At 44.4% G+C, this 12,929-nt stretch overlaps 1 protein-coding gene across 1 annotated transcript in view; it reads right to left on the reverse strand.

The window, feature by feature from the left end:
* Positions 1-8,428, reverse strand: part of LOC106817042 (serine/arginine repetitive matrix protein 2-like) — an 8,774-nt gene extending 346 nt beyond the window's left edge. Inside the window, exons 1-5 of the mRNA XM_014821690.1 lie at positions 8,375-8,428; positions 7,830-8,010; positions 3,099-3,306; positions 1,459-2,102; positions 10-473 (exon numbers count right to left, since the gene is read on the reverse strand). Of these exons, the coding sequence (XP_014677176.1) occupies positions 10-473; positions 1,459-2,102; positions 3,099-3,306; positions 7,830-7,904 (1,391 nt within the window). The 5' untranslated portion in view covers positions 7,905-8,010; positions 8,375-8,428. The remainder of the gene's footprint in view (positions 1-9; positions 474-1,458; positions 2,103-3,098; positions 3,307-7,829; positions 8,011-8,374) is intronic.
* Positions 8,429-12,929: the final 4,501 nt, after the last annotated feature.

A 12,929-nucleotide genomic window follows, 5' to 3' on the forward strand; every position in this document is an offset into this window, starting at 1 on the left:
GCGGGAGACGGGACGGCCGCGATCACGGCAGCGGTCTCCGTTTCCATGTCGCGGGAGCTCGATCGCGACTCTCTCGTTTCCACGGCGACGGGCGACGACCCGCCGTCCGACACCGACCCCGACCGCGACCTCCGTCGCTTCGTAGGCGGCGTCGGCGTGCGGGAGCGACGCCTCTTGTCCGACGCGCGCGGCCCCGAACCCAACCTCTGCTGCTGCCCCCGCCGCTCGTCGCCCGACCCCGAGCGGCGCCTCCTGGTGGGCGTGCGCGACCGGTGACGCCGCCCGCGTCGCAGTGTATCCTCCGGCGTCGGCGACCTTGACGTTGACCTCGATGCGACCCGCTTCGCCGCCGGCGACCCCGGCGCCGGCTGCCACGGCGTCGGTGCGATCGTGGCGACGCCTGGAGGCGGAGGCGGGGACGGAGACGGAGACGGGCTCGCGGCGAGGGGTGGCCACGCCCCTCCTCCAGCTTCCTGCAAGCAGAGAACCAATCAGGGGTCAAGGTCAAAGGTCGAGGTCAGCGGCCTTGTGGGTTGTACGGCTGAAAAATCGCGTCGACGCGTGCTGCGCTTGCGACGCGGGATGAGAACGACACGCACATTAACAACTATGAGACTCGAGAGCCGATAGTCGAACAAAAAATCGCGACCGCACCCGCCCTAAACTTTATCACTTGCTTTACCAGTGCAACTGTAAACAAGAATCTTCCTACAACTGCAGGGTGCGAAATTAACGGGAGTCCGGAGTCAAAGACTCCCTGATTTACCGTCGGACTCCCTGATTTGACATATGCAGGAGTCTGTGCGACTCCCTGAAAATTCTGCCATTCTAACTAGTTCGTTCCGGAGCACGGCCTCGTGGAATTTATTATTATTTTATTTTATTATTATTACTGTATTTTTTCAGTAAAAGTCCAAAGGAAATTTGGCAGACGTGCAACCGCATGAATCTTAAAAATAAGCACATGCGTTATTGTTAATATCTTTAATTTTGAACTTCAGAGTTTCAGTTATAATATGGATAAATTTGCCCTAAAATCAATATCGTTCGGTTAAATAGCATTTAGGTATAAATATAATTGCACTTTCGTGATTAGCCCTCGGTCTGTAACGTGCAAAATAAAAATGCAAATACGCAACTTTTTCAGGGTGGCAGCACGGTCGCGGGTGTCATGGCGCCGTTCAAATTTCGTAGCGTTGATGTGTAATTAATTATAACAATTAAATTAGGTATCAGGTAACAAATACGTGTGGGTATAGCCGATTTGTTATACAGTAAGTACAGTTGTATGCAGTAAAATCCTAGAGTTTACTATCCCTTTAAGTATTCTTACCCCACTAAATGTTCTCTGCAAATTCACGCTGATCTTAAAAATTAGTTCAGACGGGCGAAAAAACTCAGACGCGCTACGTTAGAATCGAGCGCCTTGTTTCGGACGTGGACGCACGCAGTTCTTACCCTATTGCCGGCGATAGCTTCCCTCTCACAGCTGATGCTCCTTTCCCTACCCAGGCTGCCTTCTCGCTCTCGGCTGGGGCTCCTCTCTTCAGTTTTGCTACGTGCCTCCTCTCTACTGGAGCTTCTCTCTTTAATAACTCTGGGCTCCCTCTCTCTGCTCGGGTTTCTCCCTTTAATTACTCTAAATTCTATCTCTCTACTGAGGCTTCTCTCTTCAATTTCGCGACGTGCTTTCTCTCCACTAGGGCTCCTCTCTCTGATTACTCTGGGCTCCCTCGCTCTTCTAGGAATGCTCTCTTTACTTTCCTTGCGTTCTGCCTTTTTGCTAAGAATTTTGCTCTTCACACTTGGGTTTTTATTCTTGCTCTTGCTGGTTTTTCTTACTCCCTTAAGGTTTCCCTCGCTGCTACTGCTGCTGCTGCTGCTGCTGCTGCTGCTACTGTTGCTGCTGCTACTGCTGCTGCTGCTGCTGCTGCTGCTGCTGCTACTACTACTACTACTGCTGCTGCTGCTGCTGCTGCTTCTTCTTCTTCTTTTCTTCTTTTTACTCGGATGCTCCTTCAAACTGCTCCTGCTCTCCTTTCGGGGATTGGCCCTGTCACCCTTTCGTTTGCCTTTCATTTCATTTTCGCCATCTGAAATTTCTGAAACAGAGAATCAGCCGACCTCTTAACTGATGATTCGACTCGAACACATGTACATTCCACAGCAAAATCGCGCTGCCTGCCAGCCAGTCATGCATGAGTTATCCACTACCCCATCCTACGCTGCCCCAACCCCATCCACAGACGATGGATCGTGTGCCAACGTTGGACGACTCTTATAGAACGAGATGCAAAAATAAAATAAAAATAAAAGCTGTTGCCACGGCGGTGAAACCTTTGGTACGACGCGCCATGTGACGTCCTCAAACGCGTGCTTTTTGCACAATAACAAAAGACAGTCTTTACCCCCACCAGCACCCTGCACATAATGCGCTGCACACTTGAACATGTTAGGCGTCAAACGAGCCATTTTGCAAAGAGTTTCTCGAGTCGTTAGCAGTTGCGGAAGAAATACATACAGCATGAACGCACGTCTGAGTCAGCGCGCGAAATCGCACCTCTTGCTCTCAACATCGACGCGGAAGCAAGAACAGCAATGACTATGTAATAAGCTTCAATGACGGCATTGTACGCTAGATGTTACTTTACCGCTGTACTACCTTGATGACATCATCGTCCTTGCCATAAACTTGCCAACTAACCTGATCCAGGTTCTAACGACGATGGAAGCAAGTCATGGGCCTTTCACATCCGCGATGTTGTTTTCAGTCTTGAGTTTTATAATGTTATACAAAAAGCAGCGTCATTCTCGGAACTTCACCGTGGGGGGAGCGCGCGTTTTCTCTCTTTCTCTTTATAACGCGCGGCCCTCTTTCGAATGCGACCGGCTTTTTCTAACGATTGCGTAGCACAAACTAACACCGACACCACAAACTGGACAATCACCATACAGCGACGCATCGACACGGACCATTTACACAATCGATTAGTTTGGGGGGAGAGCGCGCTCGCAGAAATTACGCGCGCTCTCCCCCATGTCTCTACAGCAATCGCGCGCTCCTGTAACCCGCACGCAGCGTCTGAACCCGGACTCACCACTTCCCGACTCCTCCTCCTCCTCAGACGTCGACGCCACGTCAACGAGCCGCGACTTCGCTCTCGCTGGATCCCCGCGACGACTCCGCGGCGGCGGTCGCTCATCGGCGGCGCCCCCTGGAGTCTCGTCGACGAAGGAAGAGCTTCCGATGCTGGCCTCGAAGGAAGCCCACTCTGCTTCAAGGTCGAGGGTCGGCCTGCTGGCCACCTGTCAGGTGAGAGAGGAAGATCGTTAACAGGTGTCGCGACGCTCGGCATTGCAGGTGAGATTCTGTTCGAATACCGAGTTTCTGTTATCAAAGTCGTTCGTCGTCGTTCGATCGAGTTCGTCGATCATTACTCGTTTGCTCTGCCGAGTTGATTAATCGAGTAGAAAATCGGACGACCGAGTACAACTCGAATTTATTTTTTTATTTTTTTTATTTCCAGATTTGACACAAGTACGTACATTTACGTGTACCTATACTAGTAAACACGGTGCGATGTAAATTTTCAAGGAACTAAGCGACTTTGTTTCCTGAAAATCAAGCCTAATCCTAAATTTTCCTACATCTTTTCAACTTATTTATTTCCTAAATTAAAGCATTAAAAAAAAATTCCAGGGACCCTTTTTTTGTTCATATTATGAACAACTTATGGTTAAAAGTTTAGGTCCCAACTCTTTGCTGTTTCTGAGAAATAACAAAAAAAGCATTTTTGTATAAATTCACAATTTTTGCCGTCACTTAATTAGCGATGAATTTTTAATAAAAAATTTCCATCGATAGCATAGAGACATCTCTCCTATGTAATGGATATGAGTTTGATTGAATTTGATGAGCAGTTATGTTGCAATGCCCTTTAGAGTGTTAGTACTGTTACTCGTCCGTAACCCTAACAGTATTCTTAATTTACTTACCATTAAATACTAGCTACACATACAATAATGTCAATATTCCTTCGCAATACACCGGTTGTATCGACGATGACGCGGCGTCGCCGCAATCTAAAATGATCGATGATTAATCGATCATCGGTCATTTTGTAAAACCGATGATCGATCATGAAATTTGGACCGATCTCCAACACAATTATTTACTAAGGTACGGATCAAACAAATGGCTTGATTTTACTCACGGATCAAGGCTAAACTAAAGAGTATTTGATGGTTTTTTTAATAATAATTGAGAAATTATAGAATTAAACAGAATGATAATTCTAACATTCGACTACACATATACTACCAAGAGCGTATTAAGAAGGAGAGCGTGCAACGGTGAAATGCTGAAACCATGCTGCAGTATTACTATTAGTCGAATTAATAAACTTTGCCCGTTTTATTTTGACGATTCTTTGCAGTATTATTGATCAGCTGTCCTTCCTACCTTGCTAATTATATAAAACAAACCGCTTGTCCCTACGATGCCCCTACGCTGACTCGAGATAAGTAGTGGCTGCACTTTTCGTAAATAATGAAATGCCCGGCTGATGCATTTCGCATCAAAGAGGAAAATTTTCTGCATTTTCACTCGCTGTCGGAAGTGAACAAGTGCGTCATTCATTGAACAATTCAGCAAAACACAGCACACTGCACGACAGAGGTTGGAATGTTCGGAGCCAATGTTTACATGCCACAGCACCATCTCTTGGATGTTTTATAAGTAAATATGGGGATTTTCAATAAAATAATGCATTTTTAATGTATTTACCACGATTTACGTATAGAAACTATATGTTATTTTTACTGATTTCTCCGTATCTTTCCTTGGAGTTGTCATCGTCTTTCAATGCCTTTCGGTAGATTTTTCTGCGTTTTCTGCGTGATTATTATTTTGCACAGGCACTCATTTTGGAAATCCTCCAAAATTTTTACTTCTTCCTTAGTTAAGGTAGTCCATGTTTCACTGTTATTTAGGAAGGAAGGTAAAACTGTGCATTCGTATAATTTCACTCTTGCTTCTATAGTATGATTTCCATAATTTTGCTCTTCTGCCCATAATAATATTTCCCTCATCATGAACCTACATTTTTCAATTCGGACTCTTATCATATCGTTATAACCTCCTATATCATTAATTAAATCCCCTAGGTATGAATATTTGGTGCATTTTTTGATTACTTGGCTGCCTATTAGTATTAATATCTCCTTCTCTATCCTTTCTTCGTTTGTGAATTTTATAACCATTGTATTTGTTTTGGATTAAATTCTAATCTTTTTGATTCAGCTAATCTGGAGCATGACTGAGCGATTTTTGTTACTGTTTTATAATCTCCAATTCCTAGAATATCGTCCATATATAATCATTGTCATCTTCTAAAACTACAGACCATCCGCTGACCGCTGTGGAGACGTGCGCCGGGCCTCGAATTTGGCGCGCGTCTCCACTGCGGACAGCGCTTCATACTTAAACATCCCCGCGGTCGTGTGCGCCTATCCCGCGGAACTGCGCGTCTCATCCGCGCGCAGCGCTTAGCCTTAGGCTCAACAGCAAAGCTGTGGCACGCAATCTTGTATCATGTCTCTCTGGATAGCATAAACCTTATGGGATTCGAAGGTAATGTTGATGACATCATAAATATACTAGTACTAGCCAATCAAATATGGTGTACGGTAAAATAGCGGAAGTGGATACACTGCTGTATACGGGTAAATATCCACTGCCTATATCCTATTAGTATTACTATATATATATATATACTAATAGACTTAATAGTAATACAAAGGCAGTTGTTTGGGCTGTGAAAAGGTGTGATACAAAACAAGTGTTGTGTAAATTTGGTGCTCATACTTTTCCACCTGCCCCTTCTTTGTGTGAGATTGTGCAGTGGCGTGCCTGCAGTGACATAATGTGTTGCAGAGGAGCATTTGAACAGCCCTTACAAATTACGTGTAATTATGGCTGATAGGGTCTATGTCCTCCAGGGTACTGCCGGAACGTACCCTAGGTGCGGTCTGGTATACCGGAACGTACCCTGGTAACTATCTAATATGCCGGACCGTACCTCGCCTACTCCAAACTCACCGTACCCTGACTTTCAGCCGATGTCGTAATACATACCGCTTGTCGGCAGGAAACGCGCCGCTTTATGCTCCCGTTCCTTGTTTCCGGTCCGTTCCCGCAAAATATTCGTATTCGTAACCCTTACCCTGGTACGTTTCACCTCCCGACCCTTTCTACAAGTGTCAGCGAGTCTATACGTTTCCAACCCATTAAGATAATCATACAAATTTTCCTGTTCCACCACAACACTTGGAGCCATCTTTCCAAAATCTCGCGTGAAAATGCGTGAAAATGTCGTAAACATTGCGAAAGGAAAACGCATTCCCGGGGCGATCATCGCGATATTTGCAAAAGGATTGCGCGCATCAGTGTATATAGGTTGAAATTTCTTCTTGATTTTACAGTTTCATACGCCAATCCAACTTTATAAAGATATCATACAGGTCTCTATGTAGGGACAGTGATTTTCCGTTTCAAAAAATTGCCTTTTCCGTTTTGCGAAATTCATGAATTCCGTTTCAAAGTAAAGAAAAAGTGGAAATTCCGTTTTGCCATAGAGATTGAACACACCAAAAATGCAAAATTCCGATTACATATATTTGCATGACAAAAAGGTATTTGGTCACTGACTGACAGTTGGGTTGGCAGTTGGCACCGAAACACACAGCTACCAAGACGTAATTGTAAGTCATTTCGCTCTGAAACTTGTTTGAATGTAAACCATATCACTACCATTACCAATGCTATTGTCAACGGGTTTTTTAATTATTTTATTGAAATTTCCATGTTGCAATATGTTCAAATTACGTTTTCCGCATTTTTCCGTTTGAAAACATCTTTTCCGTTTCCAATTTCCATTTCCGTGTTTTCCGTCCGTTTTCCGCGATCGCGGAAAAATCACTGTCCCCATGTATGTATATTTCAAATTTTGCGACATCAGTAGCACTTGGACGGAACAGCAACAGGGACAGTCAGGGTACGGTAGGGAGTAAGCGAGGTACAGTCCGGCATATCAGATAGTTACCAGGGTACGTTCCGGTATACCGGACCGTACCCAGGGTACGTTCTGGAAGTACCCTGGGGGATATAGACCCTATCAGCGTATTTATGCGATAGCGATTACACACAAAGAGACAAACTGAAACTTTGGTAGTAGCGCAGAGCCGTACGCAGAAGGGGGGCAGCAGGGGAAGTTGCCCCCCCTGGAGATTTTCAGAGTATGCCTTTTAATGGGACAAATACTGTACACTTTTAGAAATAAAATAGAAATGTGACAGAAGGTTATCTTAAATCATCAAAGAAATATTACACTTTAAATAAAGAAATGTGATATGGCGAAACGTTAGGGCACAGGGTCAGGGGGCATGGAGAGTACATTTGCCCCCCTACAGTAGTACAGAAAATTTCCTGCGTACGGCCTTGGTACTAGTACTAGTAGGCCTACATTAACAGAATTTCTGTTTATTCACCATCACCTTATTATTGAAACGGCCCTAGTGGTAGTGGTTGTGTAGCCAACGATGCTACATCTTTGCCACTCAATGCGAAGGCCGATTGTTTTTGATGGTGACGTCGCAGTTCGTGCAAGACCACCATTTCCATAATTTGTCATTGTACTATTTCCATCGGTGGATCACGATATTTCACCATGCCATTTTGGTTGTTGAACAAGCACATATCATTTAAATCTTTATCATGTATTAACGCCCATAGTCTATTTAATACCAAAGCAATATTAATAAGTCATTACCTTGCTAGCAACTGATGATATGTGGCGGTTTTCTTCATCGTGATCACGCTTACTGCGATGTTCTCTGCCTTCCATCTTTGATTTTGTCGGGGCCAAACTACGCAGTACGCATGCGTCAATACTATAGGTGGCGAAACCGAAACTGTAGCGTGCCGATAGCAAGCCGATAGCAGCACTTGAACTGCACATGTAAATGTTTACAATGTTTACATCATATTCTGAGTGGTTGTGAGTCATAATCCTGGATAAGCTATAGCCAAAGTCGAGTTCGATGCACCCGTGGACACAATAATGCTGAAGGTAAATCGGTGTTGTGGTGTGCTTCATTCAACGTTACACAATTCTTCACGTACTTCATTCAACGTTCTACAGCAGCATGCATTTTTAGCCAGCTGATCCTGCGTGAACGGGTTTTCCTGTGTTTTTTATCACGAAGAAAACATTCATCCTATCCCATCCCAGTCACTTATCAGCATTAGTAATATTCCGCCACATTACTATGAACTTATAACTGTAACTTGCGTTTTTCCTATTTTTAACCACACCTTTCATGCTGACTTTCATCGGTCCGTGCTCCACCTCCGTCCCAACTCCGTTCCTCGGTCCGTAATAACTATGACTCATGAGTATGAGGCATATATAACCACGCCCAACACCCCGGCGCTGATCATACTGACATTTATATACTCAATATAGATAATAACAGTGACGATGCAAACCTATGTTACGATCCCGGACTTTAATTATTTTGCATGGGATTAAGTTAGGATTATGGCTAGGTAATGGGTATAGCCATAGGACCGGTGATGTGACGTTGATTATAATTCATGTACGAGCCCCTCAAAATCATGAGGTTTTAGCCCGTCTAGCTAGTACTAGTAGTGCTCATAGGGTCTATGTCCCCCAGGGTACTGCCGGGGTACTGGTATACCGGAACGTACCCTGGTAACTATCTGATATGGTTAGGGTTAGGGTTAGGGAGTAGGCGTAGGCGACTCCCTAGACCCGTTAGTGGAGTAGGTGAGGTACGTACAGTCCGGCATATTAGATAGTACCACTACCAGGGGAAGTTCCGGTATACCGGACCGTACCCAGGGTACGTTCCGGGAGTACCCTGGAGGACATAGACCCTCTCAGCACTAGTAGTAGTACCATCCCTCTCGTTTTTAGCTCACCTTGACATATCGTCAAGCTGAGCTATTGCCATGGGTCGTCGTCCGTCGTACGTCCGTCCGTCCATCCGTCCGTCCATCCGTCCTTCCGTCCTTCCGTCCGTCAACATTTGGCTACGGTCAACGATAACTCAGGAACCGTTTGACCCACATGTTTGAAATTGGGTATAGTTGTTACTGCTATGCTCCCATATTAAACGTCCTATTTTGGAGCACGCCAGTCAACGTACTTTCGAGCCATGGCAATTTTTTGGCGAAAATGGGAATTGCCATTAGTCAGTTCAGGTTCAACGGATTTTGCTCATTTTTGGTATGTGACTGAATAAGGGCTAGGGGTTTTGATATTTAAAAAAAAATTATGCAAATTAGGTAGGGTTTGCAATCATATAGCATATTAATATAGACACGCAGATAACAAACAGTCTGTGGTGTCACACTCGTCTGGTTCGTTTTACAAGATTTCATTGACGATATCTTTAATAGAAAATTCCTGCTATGAACATATTATGATTTATACTATTATTATTATGATATAAGGATTTATGCTAAGAAACATCAAAGTGGGTATAGATCTACCGTCACAAATTGTGATTTATTTTGGTTTATAAATTATTTATAATTTATATATAATATTATTTATTATTTTCACATAAAAAATTACACATATATAATTATCAAGAGTATATAATGGAGTTCTCCCATTTAATACTCTTCGTTTCTATAATGTACGCATGGTTGCTCAATTAAAACTGACTTCTTCTCACTCAACTCATTCTGTGTCCTTTTTTGTGGTGAGCTACAGTGTCATTGACACTTTCATTTAATTTGCTGAGTTAGTTTCTCACATGTGCACGCACATGCACGCATTGCACACAGTCATTTACCCTTCTGCACCCGCATGCACGCACGCACGCACGCACGCACGCACACACGGCACACCACACACACACAGTCACAACACACACACATGCACACACACACACACACACAACACACACACACACACACACACACACACCACACACACACACACACACACACACACCACAACACACACAACACACAACACACACACAGACCACACACACACACACACACACACACACACACACACACACACACACACACACACACACACACACACACACAAACACACATAATAGTATATAGATAGATACTTATCTGTAATATAATAATATAATATATAAGTATATATAAACCGTTTGTCTTCCATTAACTTACTCCTGATATTATCATGTAGCGAGCACCCCTCTCGTATTTCATATAGGAAGGTGTATTCAACGTAATGAGAAACGGCCATGCATTCTGCGAAGTTAGTCTATATATTGACGTCGTTAGTCGTGCAGCCTGCATATGGTGTCCCTATGTCCTAGTTATCACCCCTACACTTATATTATACCACCACACACATTGAAACTACACCTGCCACTTATATTTTATAGCCACCTCTTCTTGTATGTATGGCTTTAGCCTGACATAGGCTATATGATGGTTTCATGCACCCCACTTGGTTTTTACTTCTGCACGTACGCCACATTGTGAGAACGATATATAGCAGGCCGCGTAGCCAGCTTGTATTGGGGGGGGTGTGGCGTTTTTCAATGTTGGCAATTAGCTCGGCAGCGGGCGTGTAACAGGATTTGTACCAGGGGGGGGTCTAACCGTAACCCGAAGTTTGCGAGCACGCGACAGGGGGGTCTGGGGTTTTTTAAATTACACCCCCTCAGATTGCTGTTTCTGCTCGAGCAAGGTGGGGCCGGACTCCCTGGACCGGGCCCCCCCTGTACACGCCCCTGCTCCGGCGCGAAGCCGACCAGGCGAGGGAGACAAGCGACCGAGCGGGGGGAGGTGCGCGGAGGGTGTCACTGTTTCACGCTCCCGCACGATGGAGATTTTGCAATTATTACACTAAAATCAGACGCGACCTGAGGTGAAATTCTTGCAAATTTAAAAAAAAAAATTTTTTTGCTTGCTGGGCCGGGGGGGGTTCGTTCGAACCCCCGAACCCCCCCTGGCTACGGGCCTGTATAGTATACCCTGTGCAAATAGCCACAAATTTATAAGCACACGTTCTGTACTGAACTGTCTGCTTATAAAATATCTAATGCGTTCAGCCAAAAAAAAAGGTGTGTTTCCTATTGCATCGAAAACAAAGTAGAGGTAGGTACTAGGTAGGTAGGGATTTTCTTTTTATATATTTTTTACAATTCTACAAGCGTGTTTGCAGCGTGAGAAACAAGCGGTCGCCCAGTCGCCAGTGGCCATTAGAAAATTCGACCGGGCGACTGCTTGCTCCGTGTCAGCTGGTCCGGCGGCGGCGACTACATAATCGCCTGCTACAGAAATAAAAATTACAAACTGAGGCCATAATAAAAATGTGTTTGTTTGCCCTCACCGACCGACCCGCCAAAACCGGCGCCGACACAAACATTTAGTATTGACCTTTCCGAATTTTTTTTGTTTAAGTTTCCGTAGCGTGGCAGGCCTGCGGCAACCTGTACACGGGCTATATACTAGAGCTAATGCACAGCCTGTGTACGTGCCTGTTGGCTGGGCGGCACCGATGACAGTTAGGGGGAGGCCGCGAGTGCGATTATGATTGCTTTCCACTTTCAGTTTCAGCCTGCGTGCCAGGTGCATGTTCGATACTACATATGAGTATGGGGTCGCCGCTGCGGGCACCGCTGGTGTCGTTGTTTGAGAGCGCAACAGCAAAACTTTCCTGAATCGCTGCGATTCCAAAACTTGGACAGCAAAACTTTTGCTGGAATCCTGGAAATCGCCCCTATATTATAAATTTAGATATTAAATAAAGCTTAATTAATGGATCATAAAACTCTGACAGGATTACTTCTATTTTCTTTCCAAGACTAATATGCTTGCCTAAGAAGAATTTATTATTCTTAATCAAAGTTCCTTTTATTTGTAATGCTTTAATTTCCACATTACGTGACTTATGTGTGCATGCTGTGCTGCGTTGTGTGATCTGGAAATAAAACTCATGCCACAGATGTAGCGCTGATAAACACAAGTTTGTAAAAGTAATTTTATATGTATATGTATCACTGATACAATGTATATTATATAAATGTGTAGCAAACATAAAAGGTATCTCCACACAAAGTCACACACTGAGCACGTAGACCACCATTGCTGAATTGATAGAAAAGACCCCCCTCAAAAAAAAGCAACCAAACTTTTCAGCTGGGTCGCGGGTGAGGGCAAACAAAAAATTGTTTAATTGTGGCCTGATTATTTTGTTATTCTCTACTAACCTTCTACATTATTCTAATGAAAATCAATGGTAAATTTCATCAAATATAGACTCAAAATAGTCAAGAATTCCAGAAGCCTAAAGTTCATGCGAAATACAACAAACTTCTCCAGTGTTTGTTGTGTTCGATTTTCTAGGTCATGACTGTTAAACCTTCTGCTAATTCGATAATACTGGGCCATCCCCGGGGGGCCCCACCCCACATCACGATCGGCGCTTAATTAAATATGCATAATTGTATAGGAATAATGGGCGGTCTTCAGCCGAGACCCCAGGCTCATTCCGTGTTGAGTTGTTTGATCGTTGGATTTTTGCCACATCTTTCCCAGTTGATTTGTTGGATTTGTTGCAGACCTTGATCTTATGGACTTGTTCCGAAGTTTACTACGCCGATCAGTGTATTCAGAACTTGTCCACTAAAAAATCCATAATCTTTTAAGGAATCACCTCCATAGAAGTGCACCATCCACAATCCTAGCACCATCCCCCCCCCAGATAAAAACGTCCCACATGCGAGTCATTGCCCTTCCTTGCTATGAACCACCGAAATCCTGCGACCAGGCCCCTCAACTGACCAGGACAGTACTCCTCAGACGTACTGGCCTGCTGACCCAGTGCCTCCAATTATCAGTT

Source organism: Priapulus caudatus, unplaced genomic scaffold (assembly GCF_000485595.1).
Source record: "Priapulus caudatus unplaced genomic scaffold, Priapulus_caudatus-5.0.1 Scaffold1574, whole genome shotgun sequence".
NCBI classification, from domain to species: domain Eukaryota; kingdom Metazoa; phylum Priapulida; class Priapulimorpha; order Priapulimorphida; family Priapulidae; genus Priapulus; species Priapulus caudatus.